At 41.1% G+C, this 26447-nt stretch overlaps 1 protein-coding gene across 3 annotated transcripts in view; it reads right to left on the bottom strand.

Annotated features, from left to right (window-relative positions):
* Positions 1-26447, bottom strand: part of ABCA1 (ATP binding cassette subfamily A member 1) — a 106708-nt gene that overhangs the window by 14355 nt on the left and 65906 nt on the right. For all 3 annotated transcript variants that reach the window (XM_063294919.1, XM_063294920.1, XM_063294921.1), the window contains 24 exons: positions 25256-25477; positions 24401-24605; positions 23262-23372; positions 22598-22769; positions 22377-22508; positions 19975-20114; positions 19270-19407; positions 17990-18210; positions 17661-17733; positions 16835-17037; positions 14640-14688; positions 13915-14025; positions 12432-12580; positions 11671-11795; positions 10549-10647; positions 9742-9931; positions 7153-7247; positions 5794-5826; positions 4781-4886; positions 4466-4540; positions 2297-2466; positions 1883-2060; positions 1041-1156; positions 807-951 (listed from right to left, as the gene is read on the bottom strand). In XM_063294919.1, coding sequence (XP_063150989.1) covers positions 807-951; positions 1041-1156; positions 1883-2060; positions 2297-2466; positions 4466-4540; positions 4781-4886; positions 5794-5826; positions 7153-7247; positions 9742-9931; positions 10549-10647; positions 11671-11795; positions 12432-12580; positions 13915-14025; positions 14640-14688; positions 16835-17037; positions 17661-17733; positions 17990-18210; positions 19270-19407; positions 19975-20114; positions 22377-22508; positions 22598-22769; positions 23262-23372; positions 24401-24605; positions 25256-25477 — 3258 coding nt within the window. The remainder of the gene's footprint in view (positions 1-806; positions 952-1040; positions 1157-1882; positions 2061-2296; positions 2467-4465; positions 4541-4780; positions 4887-5793; positions 5827-7152; positions 7248-9741; positions 9932-10548; positions 10648-11670; positions 11796-12431; positions 12581-13914; positions 14026-14639; positions 14689-16834; positions 17038-17660; positions 17734-17989; positions 18211-19269; positions 19408-19974; positions 20115-22376; positions 22509-22597; positions 22770-23261; positions 23373-24400; positions 24606-25255; positions 25478-26447) is intronic.

Raw genomic sequence — 26447 nt, forward strand, 5'->3', positions numbered from 1 at the left:
TAAAACAAGAGTTCTGCAAATTCAAAGTAGAATCTGCTTGTATGGGTCTGATGAGCTCCTCACTGCTGTAACTATACATTTCCAAAAAGAAAGGGGTCTTTCTAAATAAATAAATCATCTGGATAGAAAGGAACAAAGTGGTGTTCCTCTTTCATTTTTAAAAATTAGAAAGGACAGGCTGGCTTGGGATAGGATGGACAAATCTGACAGCTGAGTCAGGATCCATCTGTTGTGACTGCCATTTCAGTGGTGAAGCTGACAATTCCAGGCTCTCAGTTCAGATGTAAGCTCCACTTTTATAGACTTCCTACGCTCACTCAAAATTACAGACTTCAGGCAATGGTCTATAGGATGCTCCTGCCAGTAGAAAGGATAATTCAGTCCTTCCCTGAAGCTCCTTAAACACTTAAGAGGATGTTGAGGAGGACAACTATTGAGGGAGATATCAATTTCCTCCCTCCTTTTTCTGTTGGAGAAGACTTCTGCTGGCCTTTAATTAGCTAGATTTCTCCTGTTTATGAATTAGAATCCAAGCAATGTCTGCATCTTCTAATGCCCATCTCAACCGTGCTGTGTTCTACCTCTTTCTCCAATAGTACAAATGTACATATCTCCCATTGCCTTCATAAATTCAGATTCTCCCCTTTAAATTATGCATTTAGAAAATACTGTACAACTGGAAGAAGTCCTAAGTGTGGTGACACAAATATGCCTTACTTTGCACATTCAGCCAACCCCAACTCACAACGGAATCAATTCTGCATAAAAACCAAATGCCACTGTTGGTTTGTTCAGTGAGGACTCACATCGCTGGTGAATAGTTCAAGGACGAAAGTGATTACGCTCGCATTGATGCCAATGAAGAGGTTTACGCTGGTTAGCACCACGTATGCCGTGCTAGGAATCTTGAATATAAAAGATGCTGGGTACATGAGAGGTGTTATGGACCACCTGGCAAAGAAAATGGAAGGGGCATTGAGGTCTCTTCTCCCCATAACACGAATGATTACCCCCACCAGAACCAAAAGAGCTTTCCTCACCCATAGAGCAAAAGTAGAAGTGCCAACACTGGGAGATTGGTTGAGGATACATAGGATTTCTGCTGGAAGCAGATAAAGATGATGGTGACCAAAGTCGCTGGAATAACGTAGTTGCACTGTAAGTTTCAATGAAAAGGAGAAAAAAGGAGAATCAGAAGAGCTCCAGATTAAAGGATGCAAATGAATATCACATTATATAGGAGATGGTCATAGCAAGCATTTTAAGAATTAGATCTTCTCAAGCTAACTGCAATGAGACAAAGGTGGTACAAAGTGACTCTTAATATAACAGGGCTAGATGGATAAACAGAAAAGGAGAAAGGATGCCAGATATATTTCATGATCCAAAGTGCTCAGTTTGCATGTTTGCGATTCCTCTTTCTTTTGATTAGATTAAACCCTAATCTCTACAAAGTTTTCTTCTTCTTGTTATTAATGCAGTATATTTCAGTTTTCAGATTCAAAGCATTCTACTTGCTGTCTCTGCAACTATTACATGAAGTCTGAATGTTATTACACACACAGGGCTGGGACGTGGCTGAAATTGTATTTAAAATTCATCTGTGTTACTTAGTCTCATCTGTAAATAAACTGAGTGCTTGGCACCACTATGTTTTTATGGATATTGCAATGTATCCTTGGAAATACAATGTAGAGGGAAGCTTCTGATATTTAGAGAACATGTACTCCTACAGTATCATCTATTACTTGTGGTCAGGTTCTATATTATTCTTTGACAAGCCAGAGTATAATACAGGATTGAACTTCTGCATCGCAGCCGTATTGTTTCAGACTATGATCAAAAGGGACAGAAAGAAAAATTCAAACAGATGCAGCCTTACCATATCCCATACAAAATTGGCCAGCCAATAGATAACTGGCTTCACACCACATATAAACTGGAGATGCTTGGCTTTGCTGACACGCTCCTGGATTAAGAAAACCACAAAGCTGGCTGGAACAAAGGACATGGCGAAGATGACACAGATGGAGACCAAAACATCCACCGAAGTGGTCATCCTAGTAAACAGAAAGATTGAAAGGTGACAAATTGATTTTCGACTTATTCAGCCAGACTCTTAGTTAAGAATATCATGAGAAAGAGGACAATGTTAAACTAAATCTTGGTTTATATTGTTGGAACTACAGGAAGAGAGACTACAGGCTTGATGTTCCTTTGATCACCAGAGGTACATTCCATTTCCCCTCTCTGTTCCCTTCCCCTCCACCCCTCGTTCTGTCATTTCAAGACGTACAAGGCAACTTCAGAGAGCTGCTGCTTGGTGAGGTTCAGTGGGTGATTGTAGACAGTAATGCCATAGTTGCTTGGATTCTGTCCATCTTGTAGGTTGGCCCGGAGAATGGCATTGTTGATTACATTGAGAAAAGAGCCAACAGCATGCCAGCCTTTGTTGTTAAACCACACCTGAAAAGAAAGTATCTGGCATTAACTGGGAGAACTTTAGTCATTTGGAGGAGATCTCAGGTTTGAGGATCAAACCATAGGCTCCCATTGGCTTTCTTTGTATCTGGAAATGTCTTTTCCCAAGTAACCCTAAAAAGCAATGTAAGAACTAAGCTGTACAAGTAATAACTATGGCCAGTTTTCATCAATCTTCTACTCTAAGCATGCTTACCAAACATGTCCCAATTTGTCTTACTTCCTAGCAATTCTGATTAGAATCAGAGTCTGAAGTTTACTTCTTTGCCATAGCCTCCCTCCAAAATTTCTCTATTGCGCAAACCATTTTACCTCTAATAGGAAGTTTTTTCGTCCCAGAATTTCTAGTGAATTGGAAAGGAAGGGGTGGGGAGGAATAATCTATCACTACTTAGGATGCTTTTGAAATTTTGGAGATTAGCCTCAACAAGACCTTGAAAGAGTAGAATTCATCCCAGCTTCCAGGGAATTTTAATGTAATCCTTGAAAGGGGGTTTCTCTCTCATCTCCTTTCCTGGCCAGTTACCATTTTTCCCTTCCTCTTTCCACCCAGTTTTCATCTCCATTTCTTCTTTCCCAAACCAAGCTTAGCTACATATTACCCTTACCCGGTGGTGTACTACAGCTTGCTTGTACTGGCTCACAAGAATTGATCATTACATGTTGTGGAATTTTGCAAGCCAGCTGAGAGCAGAGCTGAGCCACGATGCCTACCATGGCAATCAGCTGTTCTGTGGCACTGGTAATGGAGCAGCAGAGCTGGTTCCTAAACATTTACCAGCACACTACTGCCGCTATCTCCGTTCCGCTTTTTTTCCCCTTCTCCTTTCTTGCTTTTTCTGAGGGAGTGGGGAGTGGAGAAAGTATGTCAGCCTAGGTCTGTACTTGTGTATTTCAGTGTGAGACAGTGGTTTGCATGTGAGACTGCAGTTACATACAGTTATATGCAGAAGGAGAGTTAATTTATTTAAATTAGTATTTATAATATACTAATTACTTTTTCTCTTGGGTATGCCTTTCTGGCAGATACAGATACACACATACTCAAATGTATACTGATATGAAAAATGCCACGCATGGTTATTTCTGGAAGGGGGTGAAATCTTCAGGATTGATTTCAGATGGAGTTGGCAATTCTAGGTTGACAAGGTGGGGAAGCTGGGCACTGCAGTTGACTGTGAAATGTTGTTTGTTTCTAAATTTTGTTGGAAGGCTTATCTTAAGTTCAGGATTGTCTTAGTTACTTAGCAATCACCATGGATCTGCCAGGCCTGTTGGGATCAGCAGAATTATTTGAGTGTCAAAGAAGGTTGCTCTTTATAACTTAGCATGAATCACAGGTATGGCTTGTCTTTTCATACTCAACAATCATATCCACATCAGCAACTCCTGCAGGAACATACAGGTGGTCCTCACTTAACAATAGTAATTGGGACCAGCAACTCCGTCACTCAGCGATGTGGTTGTGGAGCGCGATTTCACATAACTGCACCGACTTTCAACAGCAGTTGTGGGAGTCCCAGCTGCCATTGTTAGGCGAATCCTGCATGTCATGGTTCCTGTTCCAATGTTCCTGGAAAACATCGTAACGGGTTCCCATGCCATGGGGCTGACATGAGTTCTTGTACGGGAGGGGGCTGCTTCTGTTCCTTGGACCAGGCTGCGATGCGACGAGTGAAGAATGAGGAATGCATGTTTGTGTTATCTCGCCTTGTCAAGGACGTTTCCTGCAGACCGGCAGGAACCGTTAGGGGCACCTGTGGGCATGGAATTGTACTGGCTTTGGGGGGAGGGACTGGGAGTTGCTTGGGGTTTTATTGGGAGACATCCCAGACTTTTCCTATTCTCAGCTTTGCTTGTGATCCTGCACGCTATTCATTATTAAATCAGATATCCATGAAAGCCCTGTGTCTGATAGTGATTTTGAATAGGCAATCACTACACTGCGTGGTTGCGGCATCCCACAGTCAAGTGGGATTCCTACCTTGATATTATCATTTGTGTCCAGGCCTTCCATGAATTTCCGGAGTCTGTTTAGAAAGCGTTCAGCAGCGCTCCCCTAAAAATAAATTAAAAAATGAAAATCCAATTAAAAAAATAAACTCCACTGACTTCAAGGTAATATGCTTTTTAGTAACCATGTCAAGGAGGGCGCTGTCAATTACTTGGCTATGTGATTATTTTCTGCTGTATCCCCAAACATATGCTGGACATGTGGATTCCAAAAGGAGAAGAAATTCCAAGCCTACTGTCCTGGAGAAACCTTTTGCTCCAGCAGGGACATCTCTTAGCTGTTTACCTCAGTAATTTCCAAGATTTTCTTCACTTGTTCGATGACATCGTTGACCTCTTCATGTCGAGGAAGCACAACAGACCCACTGGCTCCCAATGAAAAGCCACCATATCTATGAACAGATGAAAGCAACTGTTGAAGAACAGATTCTTTTTTTTAAATGTTTCCTACAAAATAACTTTGTATTTTATGGTAGGTGTTAAGATTTATAGCTTTCTAAAGCCTTGTATTAAGCAAAACAATAAAATAAAATGCACTGAAACCTTCAGCAAAGGTACAGTATATGTGCTCATTTATATGTAATGCAGAGTGGGAACCCTGACTGGCGATAGTTCTCCATCACACATGCACACGAAGAACAGCCACATAGATATTTCTCACAGCTACCATGCTATTCTCCTTCATCAGAGGGAGATCCATATAGAACAAATGGTGAGCTATGAAATTACATTTAGGCGTATTCATTTATTGGCCTCTCTCTCTCTCCAGTTTGGAATGTCCAACCTAGCAAGTTACAGCATAGCTAGTTACAGTATTATAACTGCTGATTATAAGTGATTTTCTAAACTGATTTAGTTTTTTAATTCGTACTGTCAACCTTGCCTGAACAATAATGTCTCTTACCCGTATACATACAATCAGTACCTATTATGTGCACGTATTAAATTAAACTAAATGAAAATGTTACAGGTTTGGGCTTGGCACAGTGTATGAACCCAACCATTGTTGTCCATGGTTTACAGCTCAGAGTTACATATGAACCTGGACATTATGACTTTCAATTGGTTATGGATAAAATAAAACATATGTAAGTGCAGTGTGTGACCATGGTCATTTCATGCATTCGAGTGAGTCACCATCATCTCTCCAAGTGTATGTGCATCACATTATTTGTTGAGTAATGACTGGGTAAGGAATGACCTAAAAATAAAGCCAAACTGGAAAAATGCCATAAAAATAACTGCAGATGTAAGTAAAGTGCTTGAGACCCTCACAAAAGGGGGAAAGGGGGTATTTACCTGAACTCATTAACCCAATTCTTATTCTTCAAACTGTGGATGTAAAAAGCAAAGAAAAGGTCTATGTTAGGTCTAAGTCAACCAACTCCAATACCCATAAGATATCACAGTGAGAAACACGTTTGATTAAAAAACTTTTTCAGTGGAAAAGGGACTGGGCAGACTCTCCTTGCACACAGATGCAGGGTGACATATAATGTATCCCTTAGAATAAAGTCTTTAATTGTTGTTCCCTCTCACAAGGAATAGTGAGAATTGTTACTTGAAAGGGCAGGCAGGAAAAGGTAAAACTAGTGAATTTTCAACATATTTAGCATATAGCCATAATGCTTTGGAGAAGAAGTGATTGTTAAACTGGCCTAAAACAAAGCTTCATTATATAAATAGGATCTAAGTTTCTCATCCATAGCCCCCTGGACTACATGAAAAGTTCAGCTGAACTGAGTTTTGATGATTGCTACTTTCTGAAATCCAGTTCAGCAGAAGCACATTAAACAATACCATAAAACAGGCTTTGAAAAGTACCAAGGTGGTTTTGAAAGACTCTAAAGAAGAGTGCAAAACATACCACAAAGGAAAATTTGTGAAATCACTTCACCAGTTTCCAGGAGAGAAGATGCCACCATAGGACACATGCTATGTGACAGACTGATATTCCCTGTGTTGGACTTATACCACAATTCCTCCTACACCATGAGGGCCAGAATGCCTGAAGCTATTGTTAGAATAAATATTGAACTTCTAAAAAAAAATGAATTGATCCCAGCATCTTAAAGCCATAAGGGTCAACCTACAAGCTGCATATGGCCTCACCACTATCTGGGCTGCCCACCATGGCTACTGCCTCTCCCCACTTCTTGGCTGCCCAGTAAGCATCGAACTAGCAAGTTGTCTAGGAGAATGATCACATTCTTGGTGTTCCTTTTCTTGGCTGGCAAAGGAATACTCTGCACACCACATATCAATCAGCAGATTGTTTGAATACAGGAAGCCTGCAGTAGTGCACTTGGGAATCTTAATGAAGCTGGGCCACATGAAGTGGGGCAATGGTGTATTAGAGTATGTCTATATGCATGTGCCTGCTCCCATGTATATGTAGCTGCACTACCACACATCCTGGCAGCCAATTCAGCCACTTGGACCACGTGCATTAATTCTGCCTTTGTACATAACTGCCAAAGACCAAACCAAACCATATTTCATTTAAAAAGCAATCACAACAATTGTTGCTAAAAAAATAAGCTTCACTGTGTTCCACAGAATGGTATCAGTGTGTAAACTGATAGTCACAGTGAAAGGTGCTATAAAGTAAGAAGAGCAGCAACAATAAGCAAGACAGTCTTTGCAGCAGTGAGGCACCTTTTTCCAATGATCTGCACATAAGTCTTCATCAAATAATCAGAAATGTTGCGCCCCGTCAGATTCTGCAGGATATCTGTGGTTTTCTGTGTTCTCTATAGACAGTGCAGGAGGAAAAAATAAGCAGGGTTATTATTGGTCCTGAACTGCCACCAACATCATTTATCATTATTTAGGCTTTATGAAATATGATGATCCAGAGACATATAGAGCTTCAGACTGGAACAGAATACTATTTCATCAGCTATCTTTTGGAAAAAGAAGCTAATAGCTACATCTGAAGTAGTGGATCTAGTTGCTGTGACATACTCATTTCAACGAATAATGTTCCAGCTATCCATGTTGGGGCGGGACACGGTGGCGCTGCGGGTTAAACCGCTGAGCTGCCGATCGGAAGGTCGGCGGTTCGAAACCGCGCGGCGGGGTGAGCTCCCGTTGCTAGTCCCAGCTCCTGCTCACCTAGCAGTTCGAAAACATGCAAATGTGAGTAGATCAATAGGTACCGCTTCGGCGGGAAGGTAACGGCGTTCCGTGTCGTCATGCTGGCCACATGACCCGGAAGTGTCTGTGACAACAGCGGCTCTAAGGCTTAGAAACGGAGATGAGCACCGCCCCCTAGAGTCGGACACGACTGGACTTAACGTCAAGGGAAACCTTTACCTTTACCTATCCATGTTGGGAGTATCAGTTCATCTAGGAAATTCACTTAGAGACGCAATGAATTCCCTTAATTTTACTCTGAAATAAAATAGGCTTAAAAGAATGCTTGACAACTGTCTATTATAGAAACCAGCAACCTGAGCCCCTATGAATATTGTGCATTTCATCTCCCATGCATTTTATCTCCCATCCAGAGGTCATGCATCTGAACCTCTGAAATATATTAGAGGTTAGCTAACCCTAGGCTTTAATTTCAAAGTCTCTCTTTTTTTCTCTCCATTCTAATATTTTATATTCTAATGATATAAACGTAGCAGTGCAAGTAGTTATGGATGCATTTCATTTTGCCCATGCAACATTTCTACTTCACAAGCTACACTGGTTACCATTTGGCTTTTGGGTGCAATTAAAGGTGTTGGCCATCATCTATAATGCCCTTCATGGCTCTAGGCCTGAATATTCTCCAATTGTCTCTGTCCATCCTGTAAGATTTGGCACAATTGACAGGCTCCAGGCCCTATTGTTTTTTTTTAAAATAGTAATTTTATTACAAATTACAATTGCAATAATAAAAACTAATAAAAAAATAAAAGAAATAGAAATAGAAATAGAAGGTACAGAGAAGAAAGAAAATAGAAAAGAAATAAAAAGTAAGAAATAGTAAAGAAAAAGAAAATAAAGAAATGACTTCCCCCTTCATCACAAGTATAAACAATTTTAGTAACATATCACCTTCTCTTAAAATACAAAAAAATGACCTATTCTTCCCATATCCCATCTTATCTATAAACAAATCCATAAAACCTCATCATTTCAGTCCTGATGTCAGTAAAAGTCCATTACGAGTTACCAGAGATAACAGTATGTATGTATGTATGTATGTGTATGTATATGTGTGTGTGTGTGTGTGTGTGTGTATTTAACCTTGATCAAATAAACCAATTTTATATTCCTTCCTTTTACTTCTAACAGTCTTAATCCTTAGTCCATTCAAATAATGTCCTAAAACTTGATTTCTTTTCATTTTTTCTTTGTCCCTTCTCACAAAATTCTTCAGTTTTAACAAGCCTCTTCTGTAAATCCAATATAGGAAAATTATCCAGGTCAGTCTCTTTAACAAGCAATTTCCTAAAGTGATTAGAAAAGGAAGTATGCAAACCCAGTGTCCTTTTAAAGACGCCGATCGTGGTTTGAGCAAGATGGTTATACCCTTGTCTCCCAGAGCTGTAAACCAGCCGGGAACCTCTGTCTTGCAGTCTCATGAGGAACAACTGTCTGGAACACTTGTGGGCAATCTCAAGTCTTCTCCTTGTCCGGAGAGGAATTATGAAGAGCCAGTCTACTCGCCGGCTCTTCATTCCACCATGGTCATCGGCTCTGCTTTTAGTGGTGCCATCTTCAGTTTGCCATTTCTTCCCCAGAAGTCTCCAGGCTCTATTGTTGAAACAATGCCATCTTATGAGATTTCAGAAATGGGCTTGTCTGGCTGACTCTGCCCTCTGGAACATCATTGCCCTTGACCATATGGCCTTGACCCTGCTGACTTTTAGGCAAGCTCTAAAGATCTGGCTCTTCCAGAAGACCTTGGCAAGGTGATTTGTGACCCTCTTTTCTGAGATGGATTGATATCTACACTTGGAACTATAGTTTCCCTGATGTGGGCTATTACCTGGTAGTGTTATTAATTTTCTTTTGTTTTTGGTTTTAAAATGTATTCATTATATGGTTGTGTGCCACCTAAAGTGGCCACGGCAGCTTATAAATTGACTAAATAAATGGAATAATTTACAGTTATATTTTGTCCTTTAATTCAATCTATCCATCTACTTTCCTATCTCCTGGCAGGATGTTTTAGCTGCCAGGCATGCTTCATTAGGGTTGGAAGAAAGTATATCCCAAGTGTTTACCAACAACTAGAGAGCCACATACCTGGGGAGGTGGTAGGCCACCAGCCCCAGCAGGGCACACTGGAAGGATTTTCTTGCTCTTCTCACTGCTACACATGCATGATGGGGAGGGGTTCTCCATTGTCCAGTTGCCTTTCTGGAAGATTTCCATTACAGTCTCAGGGACAGGAGCTGTGGTCCAGCCTTCTTCTTCCACAGAACAAGGAGTTTCTCTGTACAATGGATGAACAATAGAAAAGACTTTCATTCAGAAATCTTATACTAGCCATCCAGATGGCAGGACTAAGGAGCCCCATTTCCTAGCACCAGTTATACACACATGAATTAGGAAAATGATCGATCCTTTTTATTTACAAATAGAAACTTACAACCTTCAAACAAGAAATCTTGAGCTCTGCCTTAAGACAACTGGAAAGGATACCTGACAACTCAAATGGCTGCTAAAATTTTATTGAGCTTTGCCCAAGTCTTTCCAATTATATTGTTACAAACCATTAGGCTAGAATAGACTTCCCCAGTATGGTGACTTGGGGACTGCAGCTACCCAAATTTCCCATCAGGTCAACCACTAGCCATACCAGTTAGGATTTCTGACAGTTGCAGTTTCAGTATATCTGGAAATTTGAGATTAAAGAGTGCTTGCCAGAGTTGCATAAACCATATTCTGTAGTTACATTCTGTATTTCTCCCAGAATTGCTGAAGACACAACACAGCCACATTAGTAATTGCCAAGAGATCCATGATATATTTCAAGTGTTTTCCATTCTTACTAGCCTGTTGTTATCACCTTCTTCACTTTACAAAGTGTTTTGCTAATATTCCACTTACGGAATTGAGTATCCTTGCATGCAGCGGGTCCCGAAACCAGGTTTGTTGAGAAGAGCATTCAACAGCTTTTGAGTGCTGGTGTCTTCTGGAGCATCGTTGCTGTGGATGTATCAAAAGGAACCATCAAGGGTTAAAATTAATATAGAGGCAGAGGAAACAGCAACAGGGGAACAAGAAGAATTCAGGAAGATGAAGCTATCTGTCTCAAACAAGATTAATGTTCCTTCACATTAATTCCATAGCTCTTCCATGTTTATTTCTATCTCCATTCAGAATTCCAGTGGGATTTCCCAGAAATATATGATACTAGACAACCCGTGACCCGTTGGATCATCATTTCAGAGATATTTCTTACCAGATTCCTCAATGCCTTCAACAATGGCAGAGCTTCTAATGTACCGGAAAAGTTCTTAAAAATTCAGGAAGAGATGTATCTGCCTTGCAAGTAGCCGATGTTGAAGCATATAGCCCAGTCAAACATCAGGAGTTGACCACAGGAAATGTTTTATGACATTTTGTATTATGTCATAAAATGTTTTATGATAGTTTTTATGTCATAAAGTGCTTTATAAAATTTGCCAGATTTCTATTCCATGGAAGTCATGGATCCTGGATTTTGGATGCATTCTGTAAATTAGCCCATTTGAAAGGGTTTTTTTAATCGGTTCAATTGTGCTTGATTCTCAGGGACTGCCTGGACAAGTCCCTGCAGTTTTCTTGGCAAGGTTTTTCAGAAGTGGTTTGCCATTGCCTCCTCCCCAGGGCTGAGAGAGAGGGACTGGCCCAAGGTCACCTAGCTGCCTTTGTGCCTAAGGTGAGACTAGAACTCACAGTCTCCCAGTTTCTAGCCTGGTACCTTATCCGACCTTAACCTTAACCTACTTTGAACATTAACTTTGGTTCAAAAATTGTTGCCCTACAATGCACCATTTCGCAGTTAAAGTTTACAAGGTTTGAGACACGAGAGTTTTAGTAGTATATAGATGATGTACTTATAACATGCTATTAAATTGGTTTTGTAATATTCATCTCATCTGACTTAATCTGTGAGTTTGAGCCTGCACACCACACTCAGTATGTCCAGGTTACATCAGATTTCTTGATCTATGGTTTAATATTTACCTGAAAAATGTGTACTGCTCATCATACATCCATGGCTGCAATTCTAGGCTGGGATATTTTCCAAAGGGAGGAACGATCAGACTGAACACAAGAGCAATGCAAACAAAGATGGCAGGGAGAACAATCTGAAACGATGCAGAGAGGAGGGGAGAGAACATGTTCACAGAATTCTTCAAGAATAACAAAGTTGCTCTCTACAACATGCTAAAAACATGGTTCCCATCATTTCCAATATTTAATCAGCAATGTCAAACTGAACTGCAGATTCCTTTGTCAAACCGCCTTTCAGCAGCAAAGGAAGCGAATCTTGCAGATACAAAAAGCAAATAATTGCACTGGTCTGTGGGGAAAATCCTTCCAAAGAACCATCAACCATACCAGTGGCCTCCCCAGAGCCAAAACCACATTTCAAACTTCATCCCACATTGAAATTCCCAAAACTTTGGTGTGATTAATTCAGAAGAAAAAAAGCAGAAAACGTAATTCATCCTGCAAATCAGCATTCTTGTCAATATTTAATATAAATTTATTTATATTTAATATAAATATAAATTTAACACAAGTTTAATATAAATTTGTGTTGGGTGGGGAATAGGAGTCCGATTTTAACCCCTTGTGTGTAAACCACCAGCATGGCAGTTTGGCGTTGGGAAAAGTGAGCTTCCAGACAGAATTGGTCAAAAGCAGCTGATTTACCAAGCAGAAAGGGAGGCAGCTTTTGAAGTTCCTAAAGAATTGAACCCTGATAGAACCCAACTCACCTGGGCAAAAATGCCCTTCCTGCTGCGCTTGGCAATAAGGAGCCGCTTCCAAAGCAAAGCTACAAACTGTTGCTGGGTCAGCTTCCAGCCCTTCATCTGACTGGATCCTTTGCCATCCATCCCACTCAGAAGGTCAGTTTCCCGAGATTCTGCAAGCAAAGAGTTGGAAGTCAGTGAGACTTTCATCTATTTCCCCTGAGCCAAACAACTTCTAGGTAGGATGCCTTCTTTAAGGAAGCATTTGCTTAGAGCCTTGAAACCTTTCCTCTGGTGAAAACGAAGAGATTCTCTGGGTGGGGCAGGACAGGTCTCCAACTTAGGATAAGGAGAACTGTATGGTTCACTAGACGTAGCCGCACTACCCCAAGAACTCCAGCTAGCATGAACAATGATTAAAGAGGCTAGGAGTTGCAGATCAGGAATATCTGGTAGGGTTCTTAGCTCTGGTAGAGCTGGTAAATTTTCCATCCCCACAGTAGATACATTTCCCGCTCAAACTTCTTGGAGTAACAGGGAAATTTGTAAAAGAGAGGCTCGAAGCCATGCTGGAGCTAGAGAAGCAGCTGTCGAAAGGAAATCACGTGCCTGAAACAGCAGCCTGGCAACTGCATTTCTTTAATGCTGAACTTGAAGTTAGGAGCTTCCAGTGCTTGGGGAACTGCTCCTGGCTGTCCTTTCTACAATCAGCTAGCGATTTTCCAGTGTCCTGTCATTAGCTTATTTTAGCAAATGCTGATTCCCACACAGACATGCATGTCACTGAATTATCCAGTGCCACTTTGTAGGTTGCATCAAGGTAGGCTTAGTAGTAAATACAGTGTATCTGCACATACTCAAGGCTTGCAAAGGGCCAGCAGCTGCCTTGGCCAGGCACACCTTGTCGGCAGTAGGAGGAAGAAGACAGTGAAGGTCGGCCGGAGGTAGGTGGCAGAGTGCAGGACAGCCAAAAGGGCAGAGATGGGGGGCAGACAGGTGAGTGGAGGAAGCTGGAGTGGAAGCAAGCGTGGCAGGGCAGGAGAAGTGTGAGGTCCTCACCTAATGACCACAACCGGGACTACCGGGACTGCTGTCGCTAAGCAGTGCAGTCACGCAATGTATTGCCTAATGACTGCTTTGCTTAACGAAAGAAATTCCAGTCCCAATTAGGGGCATTAAGTGAGGAGACTACCTGTAAATTAAATCGGGTGTCAATCTGGGGGAGCACTTGTATTTCTTGTGCTTCAAGTTATGCACAACTAGTTTTGGGTGCATGCATGAAGTTCATCAAAGTTCTTCCCAAAATGTATGTGTTGGGAGGTGATACTCCACTGAATTACAGTGGCTCATCCATGAACCTCAAAGTCTTTATTTGAAATATGATCCACAAATCATGCACAGCACAGCTGGACATCAGCCCCTTAACTGATCATCAGTTATATTTAAAACATACTTTTTGTCTCACGCTGTAGTAAATGCAGACAAACATAGAAGCTTTCCACTCTACCTGGATCTACGTCAGAATCATTGGGATCAAAAGCATCGTCTTCTGTGAATGGACGAAGGCAGCTTTGCCGGTCTCCAAAGACTCGGTTTCTTCTAGCGGGTAATGTGCCATCTGAAAAGAAAAGTTCATTTTCTATCAAAATTGTAGACAAAATTATTGCAACTGCATGTTTTTTGCTCTGTTTTCCTTTAATTTTTAAGAGTCCTGTCCAGCCAGGAGTTTCCCAGAAAAAAAAGTAGAAGCTGCTTCAAGGAAGTGACACATCATTTCTTAGTAGAAAGGGCAATGGAGTAGAAGCACAGTGAGGTGGCTGCAAGTTTTGTTCAGAATTGGGCACCCAAAGGCCAGTCTCATCAACATTTGCTGGGTGATTTCATCTCATGGTTCTTTAATTCTAGGGCTTGTGAATCTTCTCAACAGACTCACAAATGTTATCAGCTTTTAGCACACAAAAATGCTTTCCTATGGAGGCTGCAACATTTGAAAGATGGTGACACATATCAGTCCAATCACATTACGAATCACTTTATTACTGACACATCTTTCTGGAAGCCCCCATTGCTGGCATAAACCTTTCTTGCCCCATAGATTTCAAACACAAGGGCTGCACATCAAGGGCTGCCACATGGAAGGAATACTTAATGTACAACCATCCTGATTTTAGGGCTGTGTAATATCTTAATAGACCTGAGAAATACAGCAATAAACAATCTTTATATCTTTACCGGAAGTCTCTGCATCCACACCGTTATCCTCTGCCACTTTGAGAAAAATCTGAAAGACACAAGTGCTGACTGTAAGGTATGCTTCTTTATTCTACGGAAGCTATATTGCAGGATCTATCTTCAAGGCTCTCTAATATGCCTCTGCTTCAAAAGAGCATAAACTGCATGGGCCACCTCAGTGTGCCCATTTGATGTAGTGGTTAAGGTGCTGCACCAGGAGACTGTGAGTTCTAGGCCACCCTTAGGCATGAAAGCCAGCAGGATGACTGTGGGCCAGTTACTCACTCTTAACCTAACCCACCTCACAGGGTGGTTGTGGTGAGGGAAATCCGTTGGGGGAGATGGGCGGTGACAGAAATTTGAAAAATAAATAAATAAAATAGCAGCATTTCTCAACCTTGGCAACTTTAAGATATGTGGAGTTCAATTCCCAGAATTCCTCAGCCAGCATGTTGAAGTCCATACATCTTAAAGTTGCCAAGGTTGAGAAACTGATCTACACCATCTTGACTTGTACAAAATAAATCTAATAATAATAAATAATACCAGTTAAAGCAAGTGTGTTCCAACTTTATAAAGTCAAGAGAATGGTATGATGAAATGTCTCCCATATTAACACTTCAGCCAGGAATCAAATGCTTTATGATTGACCAGGGAAAGATTATCCAGAAATAGGACCTATTCAGTAGGAGGTTTCCCCTCTCCAGTTGGGGTTGTTGAACATGCTCTGCTAAGGCCTTTCTTCTCTTTTGTTTCCATGAACTCTCTTTCTGATGCTACTCAAAATATGCAATAATAATTGTCAGCCTTTCTTTAAGATAGTAATTTAAAAATTACTATCTTAAAGAAAGGCTGACAATCATTGTTGCATATTTTAGAACATTTTAAAATATTATTCTTGCCAAAAACTACATAAAAAACTTTTGGCAGGAGTAAAAGTGTAACAAAGCAGGATTTTTAAGAAGTATTTTCCCTGTTCTTTCTTGTTAAGGCCCTCTCCCCACAGCTGAGTTGGTTTTCTCTCCCCATCCTTGAGTCTTCCCCCATCCATTGTCTCTATTGCCAATCCATCCCTATCTTGCTTCTATCGCCCCCATTTCAAATCACTACAGTTACAATTCTAACAGGTTTACACACTTTGAAACTGCCTTTGGATTGATGAAATGAGGAGGAGGCTACATTAACACTCCTACAGATAAAGATGACTTAACCTGTCTCACTCATGAATGGAGAAGGGGATGAAGGCAATGTCATGGTGACATGGCAAAGAAAAGGTGAAGCGGGGAAGGCTTATGGTGTGGTTAAGTACAAGAGAGAAAAGACCCCAAGATATACTGTAGGTCTCATGGGAGAGAATTCAAGCTCAGTGTGGGGAGAGGGGAAACCATGTTTTAAAAAAGCCAGGATAAGCTATCATTGAGTGGCAGAACACATATTTCTTAGAAGGGTTCCTGTTTTAATCTATGACATTTCCAGGGAGTGCTGGTTTAGTGTTAAGGTTAAGGTTAGGGTGACCCAATTTTTTAAAAGATCCCTGCAGAGATGCTGAGGGAGGGCAGTGTTTTCCCAAAGAAAGCTGGAGGGAATGATTAGATTTTGCCAACCTCACAGATGGTGGTTCTGTTTAGGCCTGTACCACCATGCATGGATGCCCTAATAAGAGCAAGTAAAATTCAGAGGCAGAATTGTTGAGAATTTTTATTAGCATAGCTCACAGTAATATCAGTAGAGATGAAGTTCCTACCATCATTTGCATCTCACCAGAGACATCTGAATATTCTATCTTCTCTGACTGCAGTTCATAGCATTGGACAGTTAGATCCCATGTGCAGCACAAAATTCTGAGTTTTTCAAGGTCTAACCCACCAAAAAAGCCACTACTTTTATACAGTTTTGAAACACTGTGATTCACTTTGTGGGAATGTGTGTTGTTACACTTTGGAAGCATATGCAGCACAAAATTCTGAGTTTTTCAAGGTCTAACCCACCAAAAAAGCCACTACTTTTATACAGTTTTGAAACACTGTGATTCACTTTGTGGGAATGTGTGTTGTTACACTTTGGAAGCATATTCCATTGCCAAGTGCAAGAAGGCATTTTAGTCACAACCCCCTGGGAGCAAACTGAGCTATGGGCCATGGCACCTGATTTCAGAATTGCTGCTGTTTCTTCCATAATCTACATGGTTCACATACCTCTTCCAAGGTAGTCTCAGAAATGCCATAGCTGGAAATGCCCAGATCAGAGATGCGGTCATCAATCTCATGAAACAGCTCCACAAAAGCTCCTTCTCGGGCAGCTTCATATGGCAAAATGTAAGTTAACTCGTGGCCAATGTCCTCCACCAGCCTTGCTTCAGGGACATGCTTCATAATCAGATTAGAAATTGCAGATACATCTAGAAGAATGCGAGCTGTCATCAGATTCTGCTGATGATGATGTTGCTTCATGTTGTGCCAAGTAAATATAATCTTTTCATATCTGATATTGCTAAAGACCAAAGTGCCTGTTTCTCAGGGAGTTGAACCAATATAAGATTACAATTTCTTACTCATTGCAAGGTAACTGAATTCACAATAGAAAGTGAGATGCAGACTTTGATTTCCATGAATAGAAGGGCTTCATCATTCCATGGAAGAATTCTCAACTAGCAGAGGAAGCCCACCTGTGCCATGGGGATAGGGGGAGCTACCTATGTTCTTCCCAAATCTGTTCTAGGGGATGAAGGCCTCTTTAGAAGAACAGGTGTTATGGGATGCAGGGGGAGACAAGAGTCCCAACACCACACTAACCAACAACAAAAGCCCATCAAGAAGAGGCAACTGCCAGAAGCAAAGGCCGGTTTCTAAACCTCCATGCTCAGATTAATAATCTATTTATTAGTGCTGCAGACTTTGGGCTGTTTTTTAAAATTCCAGGAAAATTAATATCAAAAGCCTATCAAAATACTACATTGGGGACTAAGAAGTCACACTGGCAAAATCAAGTACACAAGGCCAGTACACAAGAAAATAACCTTACCTATTGTTGGGGTGTCACTTTCATGGTCACTACCAAGGCCTGCGTCAGAACTACTCTGAGAAGCACTGTCATCCTAGTTACAAAAGAAAGGGTGATCAAAAGATCTTTCAGCCAGGTAAGTCAAGGTGAAGTACATTTTAAGAACGCTGCAACTCTAATACAACAGCAACAAAGGCAGGCATATGAAATGAAAGGAATGTTGCTATGTCTTTAGATTATGCCACTGTGCTCCTGAACACTCTGTATGACTATGGCCATCAAGAAAGAGGTTACTACTACAAGCCCCATCTATTTAGATTGTTTTAGAGAGTACTGGCAACAACCCATACCTTTTTCAGGTAAGATATTGTACTGCTGCTGTTTCTACAGGAGCTGAGTGAGGAATCCACATCCTTCTTGACTAAGGTCAGGTAGTATCCTGTGCCCAGCTGGTTCTTCAGGAATAATGAAGAGCCAACACAACAAAGTTTGCCATGAGATATGATGGCAATTCGGTCTCCAAGGATGTCTGCCTCATCCATGTGATGTGTGGAGAGAATGATAGTGCGACCTACAATCCAAAAGAAACACACACATAGTGGGGAAGCTTGGTGATCATGCTATTTCTGTTTTCCCTACAAGGGCAAACAGCAGATCTGAGATGGCAAATGAACACCAGGGAAACAGGAACAAGTTAGCTTTCCCTCACAGCCATGGTCCCAAGCTTATCTGAAGAGACTTGTGGATGTTTTTTAAAAAAAACATTGCAAGAAGATATAGAGCTTCAAGGTCTGCCATTCTAACTGGCTGAAATCTGATGCCAACTTTATGATTGCCCCTTAATTAAAGCACAGAAATGTTATTAGTAGCAGCAAGTTCTTTCCCCTATGCACAACTTTAGAAATCATTGAAGGGTCAACAGGAAGGTCATGGCCTACTCAAACACCACCTCATGAGGAAGGGCCATGGCTCAGTGGAAGAGAACACAAGTAGCATGCAGAAAGTCCCACCTTCAATCCTTAGCATCTCTAGTTTAAAAGACTGCAGATAGCTGAACTGGGAGACATCTTAAGCTGAAACATTGGAAAACTGGTAGTGATAGGTAGTTGTTCTAGGCAAAACGTTAGCAAGACTAGGAAGGCTTCAGCTGAAAGATCTTGGAGAGCCAGCTTAGACTTGGTCTAAGTCATCTTTGTCTGCTCAATCTTCTCCTGCAAAGAAAATCTTTGGCAAACATACCTTGAGAATTCAGCTATAGTTGTGTAAGTGCAATATTGCATGAAAATAGTGGTCTTCTTATTGCATGTAATTATGTGTTTCATTCTTGCTCACAAAGAAGGCAAACAAAAATACATAATATGCAACTAAATTATATAGAATCAGATCACTATATAAGCAAGCTTAATACTATATGCATTAGCTAGCAATTGCTTTCTGGGGTTTCAGCTAGGAGTCTTTCCTAGCTCCAAGTGGTGATAAAAGGAATTGAATTAGGAATCTTCTGCATGCGAAGTAGGTGCTCTGCCAGTAAACCACAGCTCTTTTCTACCTGAAAATTCTGCTTCTGACAATCATCACCCAGTATAAGCATGCAGAGTTTCATTGGTCCACAAGATGAAAGAATGAGTACCTTGTCGATATTTCAAGAGCAACTCCCAGATCCCTCTTCGAGAATACGGATCAACCCCAGCTGTTGGCTCATCAAGAATGACAACTTTGGAACCACCTACAAAGGCCAGAGCTACTGAAAGTTTTCTCTGCATGCCACCTAGGAGGCAAATTTGGACAGATTTAGGCTCTCTGGGGATATCTGCAGAACTACTATATATACACTTATGTGAATATATTCCAATGGGTAAGCAAGTGGCTGGGCATGTAGGACTGAAATAGCCTTCCCTAACTAAGTGTCCTCCAGATGAGCTGGACTACATCATCACCAATCATTATGTAAAACCTTATTTGAGAAAGGACACGTCCCATGCCTTTAGGAATCAAATTAAAAGAAATACAGCAAACTTTCTTCTCCAATTTTTCTGACTATCCAGGAGGAATCTTCATGTTTGCTACTCAACTGAGTACCACCCTCCATATCTTTTTTCTTCCCATTTTCTTCTCCATTTCTTTTTTCTTCAAACAAAGCCACCATCTACCACATATAATAGATAGAATGTTGTGCCCAAAATTATACAATAACTTTCAAGAGTTTAGAAAGTCTTCTTGTAGCTTACAGCAAAAGAGCAATGATTTATCGACCCTGGGAACTTTTAACATCTTATTGTCTACAGGTGTACAGATAAGATGAGCAACACTAAATAACTGATTAACAGCAATTTACCAGAGAGTTTACTTGTCTTAGATCTGAGTTTGTGAGGCAAGCCAACATCTATAGCCATTTGTTCCATTTCCTTTTTCACCAACTTTTCTGACAGCCCCTTCAGGCGTGCATAAAACCAAATGTGTTCTTCCACTGTCAGCCTAGGCAAAAGGGAGAAATGGATGAGAAGCAATACATTATATATGTATTGTTTGTTTCTGATCATCTATTTTTAAAATTGAGGCTAAGCCCAACATAGGCCATTTTCCCACTAGTGACTTACAGTTTTGTACCCAGCCATAGCTGATATGATATGAAATCTGTCCTCGTTATTGTTGTCTTGGCATCATGATGACTAGATGTTTCAGAAGACCTTGTAAGTCATTAGTGGGGAAATGACAACAGGCTAGATACACAAACATTAAGGAAGGTTTCTTACAGCTGATCATACTATTTCTTATCTACACTACTATTGTTTATTTTATCCTGTCTCAGACAGATACTTTTCAGATGCATTCGGCTGCAGCTCCCAGAAGACCTATCAACCTGGGCACAACACATCTGAAGGATACCCTGATGGAGAATTAGGAGGGCATGGTGTGTTTTCAGACCAGCTTATTCCAATCAGTGCCAACACCTGCTACCTGATCATTCAAATGGAAGTACCATTTTCCTTCCTCCTCTCTAGGCTAAAAGCAAGTCTAAAAGTGAAAGTACTGGGGTTTTCTGCATGGAAAATGCAACCATTTATTTTTGAAAACAGAATTGGCCACAGAGGACCCCAATCTTTTTGGGGGGAGCGGGGTCCAAGGATAGATGGCACCAGCAATAGTTCCATAATTATTTCCCCTTCAAGCTATTTTTCTACTCAAAACCTAGTCCCAAACAAGGGATTCTCTCCCCATCCACCAAAAGTGGCAAAGCAATTGACTGGCCAATCATTCTGAATAGAAAGGCAATTAGAAGAGCAAGTGAATGTTAGATAGCCCCCCTTCTTTCTTGGCTACCATTCTTGTGCTTAAATTCACAACAACAAATCACCCAAAGCTGATTCATCAAAAAGCTTAGTTTTGCTCTGGGGTCTACAGCACCTGGGATGCACCAAGCTACACAACATCCAACAACCCTGTGGTCTAATCTATCAGGAGTTTGACAAGTCTGTGGTTTCTCCAGTCCCAGGCAGGGGAGCAAACAAGGGTTTAGGAAGAGCGCAGTTGGTTACAGAAGGCCAGGCATGGCTGGCAATGTCAGTGGCTCACAAGTTGTAAAATAGGCTATAATCTTACGCAAGATTATGTACAGCAAACAATCCTATTCTTGCTCGCCGGTAATGAAGCAAATTTTTAAGCCAAGGACCAAGTAAAACAGCAAAAGGAATTTTTGTTCTTATACAAGGTCTTAAGCCAAATGTTTGTGGACACAACTCAAAGATGCATGGGAAGCACACCTCGGCAGTTTAGGGGGAAAAAAAGAAAAGGAAACTGTTGTTTCTGTTTTCCAAATGCAAGCTGATTTTACGCAAACTTGGGGGCCCGGCTCACAACCTTTGAATATCAGGGGGAGCCAGAGTGTCTGAAGAAAGTTGTCAACAATCTCATTTTAGCTACCCAGTCAGCAAATGAGAACAAGAGGCTCTTGTAAATATAAATTGGTTCTTGCATAAAATTCTCTGCTGGGGAAAACATCATTATTCCTGCCCTTTACTTACCATGCATCGGTGGGCAGTACTTCTATTTACAGGGAGCACATTGGGTTGACACAACAAAGAAAGCCAAATTATGGTTTATCAACACATTAATCTTGCCTGCTGTCATTCCCTACAAGCAGATACATCTAATAATCCATGGACTGCAATATCTGGTAATTGTATAACATGCAGCATGAATCAGGGCTGGAGGGTTGTTCCTCTCAAAATAAACCAGGGATAGAAGCCAATGTTTAGCTTTGCCTTTTCCCTTCTAGTTTCTTCCAAAAGTTATAAGCAAGATTTACAGAAAACAATAAACATACTATGGATGGAGCTACCCATGATTTACTGGCCGTACCCAGTTGTGGAAGCAGCCAATAGAAATAATCTGAGCATGCTGCTGGTTTGATGGAAAGCCATCTCTTGGTTTACAGTGTCACAACAACTGTCCTATTTGAAAAATGTGATTCTGGTAAGTTTTCTATTTAGTGCAGTTCAGACCTAAACATTCCATCATGTTTTTCTGAAGCAGTCAAGAATTTGAGGACATTTTTGAAGCAAGGCAATACATCCTATAGGACATGGGTGGACTGGCCAACATTAACAGAGATGCAGTTCAAATTCAGACATATATACTCTCTCCCCACCACCACCATCCATCATACCCCTGTGCATTTTCCTAAGGATGAAAGAAATGAGTAGATACAAGGGAACTGTGATTGGCAACGTGACTCACTCATCAAACAGGACATTGTGTTGAGGACAAACACCTAGATTCTTCCGGATAGTGTTGAGTTCAGAACAGATATCTTTACCCAGGATGAAGGCTGTGCCTGATGTTGGGGGGAATAAACCAGTCAAAATGGACCTAAACACAACAGAGAAGGAGTTAGGTTCCAAAATGACAAACATGTATTAGGAAGTTGTTTCTTCCTCTTTAACAAAATTGCCTCTTACATTGTGGTAGTTTTTCCTGCTCCATTGTGCCCTAAGAAGGAGGTAATTTGCCCTTCATAGAAATTCAGTGTAAGGCCATCTATAGCCAGCTTCTTGCCATCACGGTAAACCTTCACCAGGTTCTCAATGGAGACACCAAGGGGAAGATGGCTTGGCTCTTCTTCCATACAAACTATAAAAAGGGGAAGGAAACTCAATTAAGCAAGCAATCAGATATTTTTTTTTGCAAAAGTGCAAAAAGCTGGGTAGCAGTAGTAATGGGGACCATAGGGCAAATTGGGATATGATGTAGATGCAGCCACTTTATGAATCCCAGGGAATATGGGTATTGGAAATCTAACTGACCCCAGCCAGAAGTATGAACTATGAACTGCCAGAAGATTTCCATCAAAAAATTACATGAGGAGAATTATTTGACCTAGGTTTGATTCAAGGTACGTCAAACTTCCTGCTGCTTCTGAACAAACCTTGGTTAGGTTTGTTTTCACACCAACACTACAGCTTAAGGTCCAGCCATGTTTTTGCAGGATTAGCCCATGATCCATCTAATCCAATCTTTCTGAATTACAAGAAATCCCAATATTATTCCATAACTATCCCTCTTCCTTATTTCAGCAGGCTTCTTTTTTCCATGATGAGCTAAGATTGCAAATGAGTCACTTACTTTCAGAGGACCCTGCAGCACGAGAAGGGAGCCACTGTCCTCCAGTTTTTTCACCAAACCAATAGGATTTCATAAAGGGGAAGTACCAAGGTCTGGGAATGCCATACTGACCTACACAGAAAACAAAGTATTTGCCGTGAAACAGAAGAATCAGTCACAGCATTTGAGATGTGCAACGGTGCTTTTCAAATGGCTGAACTGGGTTTTAAATCTCCATTTATTAAAATGCAGATTGGATGATATACTGGGGTTCTTTGAATCTCCATATTTGAAAATAAGACCAATTTAGTAAAACTCTGAATGCCTGACATTAACTTCTCTAGAAATATATCCAGCAGGCAACATTGAAAGTAGCATGTAACAATGGTCTCTCTCTCTCTCTCTCTCCAAAAATGATTATATTCACTGAACTGATTGTAAAATCCTTTAAGATTTGAGAAATCTGGTTGTAAATTTAGAGCCTCTAGTTTTTGCACATTCAACTCTGAATAATCACACAAATAATGGTTTATACATAGGAATGCAGACTTATGCAGCCTTTCCATATCTAGGGGTTGTTCCTATCTGGAAACAGCATCCTGCACCAGTGTTCCCCACAATGCTTGAAGTCTTTGGAACCATTTCTGCAACTGAGCCAATTAGTCTGGATTTCAGATGCTGCTCCAGAGGAAATGCTATGTAGTCAGTATTGCAGTATTTATGCTGGAGCTACAGAAAGGGGAATTCCCATGGTGGGAATTCTCCTCTGATCATGCCTCCTGGTTCCTCAGGTCAACCCACACACCCATTTCCTGCAAGAGTCAAGATGCTTTTGTTCCTTGCCACAGTTTTTCTGTTTCCTCCTCATGCAGAGAGCAACTATGCTCCCATCCTCCACAGCACAGGGGCTTTTTCCTTGTGAAAACTGGAGAGTAGAGATAGAAATGAGGATGAGGGGGCAGGTTGCTGGCTCACTACCATGCTGCTATGAGGCCACAACACTCTTGGGTCAACTTGGTAAATTGTCTCACAAAACTGAAAGTTGGAGAACTTTCTGGGAAACAACATCCCAAACTGGCAAATGGCTTTACTGGGAGAAGAAGATGGGGCTCTAGAAACTAACAGGGCAAGAAGAAGAGGAGGAGGAGGAGGATCCTCACCTGGGAAAACAGACTCAATGTACCAAGTCATAATGCCATATAACAAGCTATCCAGCACCATCATGTACACAGATACCGTCACGTTGAAGCTGTCTTCTTTCACAGGGCTTTCAAAGAAATTGTCCCACTGCAACCCAATCCCCTCTTCTTCAAACAGAGAAATGTACTCGCAGCCAAACCCAAAGGCAACAGGAGAAAGTAGGCTCTGGTGAAGAAAGACGGCCAATAAGTACTCTTATTATTTTCACTAGTTACTTTTTTGATGTAAGAAAAGCCAGTGGATCGGATTAAACCAGCCACTGTTACATACACTAAACAAAAGGGACCCAAGGTAAAAGATGATGCAGGTTGGTACTTCAGTCACTCCCCATGGTTGATTTAGTATATATTTGCCCAAAGGTGGTAATCATTCAAAAGAAACATGATTCTTTATGTGTTTGCTGCAATCATGTCATCTTGAAGCCCCATGTCCTGAGGAGGGTGGGAAGGTTTCACAGAAAATTGTTTTCCATGCAAAGGGCAGTAAATGTATGACTCCCATTTCCACTCAGGGATCAGCCAATTTGATTAATGTCCATTGGAAAGCCATAGAACTTGGTGGATTTGAAAACTTTACCAATAGCTGAAATACAACTTAGATTTTGTTACACACTGGTTATAGATTTAAGGAATCAGTTTAAAAACAAAACTCAGAAAAAATCTCCTCAATTACAGCCCTCCCATCCTGGTGCCTTCCAGATGTACCTAGCTAAAATTTTCCATCCAAGTTGCATAATGATGGTTCTTTACAGGTGTTTTGGATTCATCTGCTTAACACACAATAAAAAGGTCTGCCGGCTAAGTGCCAATACTCACCGCAAACACTCTGAGAGAGAAGCCGATCTGCTTTTGCCAGGCAACACATAAGACATAAGGCAAGTAAAGAGTAAAATAGATAATCCCTCCACAAGCAGCTGCTATGTTGGCCCTGGAGAAGAAGGTGCTGATGAGGAAGCATTGTGTGATGGTCACTACACCAAAGAGAGACAGGAAGATGAAAACCATGCTGGGGTCACTGTAGGGCAGCAAGTTTCCTTTCTGCATAAAAAGAAGAGCCAGAAGGAATATGCTTGTGTTGCACCAAACACTGTACCATAAACATACAACTACTAAAACCAGCTGCAGATCTTTGTCCAGAATACTTTCAGTATCCAAGTTCAGTTTGCCCCCAGGGAATGGGTGAAAAAGCATAGTGACCTTGCAACAGCCATGTTCTCCAACAAACAACCTAGATCTCTATGCTGATCTGTTACTGGCTATCCTTTTTATTCTCATGTTCTAAGAATTCAGAGAAATGTTTTGTTGCATAAAACTTTGTGAGGCATGCTTGATCCTACACTGAGCCATAATATGATCTGTTTGGTTCTGACTTGCTGTTATGTGTGAATTCAGCTAGTGTCTTAGCCAAGGCCAATCCTGGGATCTTTCACATTTGGAAAACATGGGATTCCCATATACAAAACCGTACTTAGCTCAAGGCCCCCAACCTGGGGGCCCCATATGCTTTGGGACTACAACCCCACACTTACCAATCAGAATGTATTTTGATAATGCTGGTTAGGAACTCTGAGAGATGTAATCCCAAATCATCCTGAAGGACATTCAGGGGGGAGGCTGCTTTAGCCCACATACTCATCTTGTTGTCCCACAGTTAAACTGATCAGGAATAAAACTGTTTGCTTGTGGAAGAAGAATATATGTTCTCACTCCCCATTTTAGCTTACCTTCCCTTGACTAGATATCTATGGCATAGTCAATGATTTTTAAAATTTAGTCTGCAGGCCACTGATGGGCCTGAAGTGTCTTTGGGTAATTCCACCCTCTGAGGTCACGGTAAAAATAAATGTGAGATGTGCTGAGGACTTTCTCCAGAGCAAACGTTACGTTAAAACTCAACTCTGACTAGTGAATACTTGGGCGGTATGAGCCCCCACCAGTACATTCACCAGGCAGTATTTTCCCTTCCCTTCCTTCTCTACATTTTCAGTATAGCTGTATCAAAGCATGG

Source organism: Candoia aspera, chromosome 2 (assembly GCF_035149785.1).
Source record: "Candoia aspera isolate rCanAsp1 chromosome 2, rCanAsp1.hap2, whole genome shotgun sequence".
NCBI lineage: Eukaryota > Metazoa > Chordata > Lepidosauria > Squamata > Boidae > Candoia > Candoia aspera.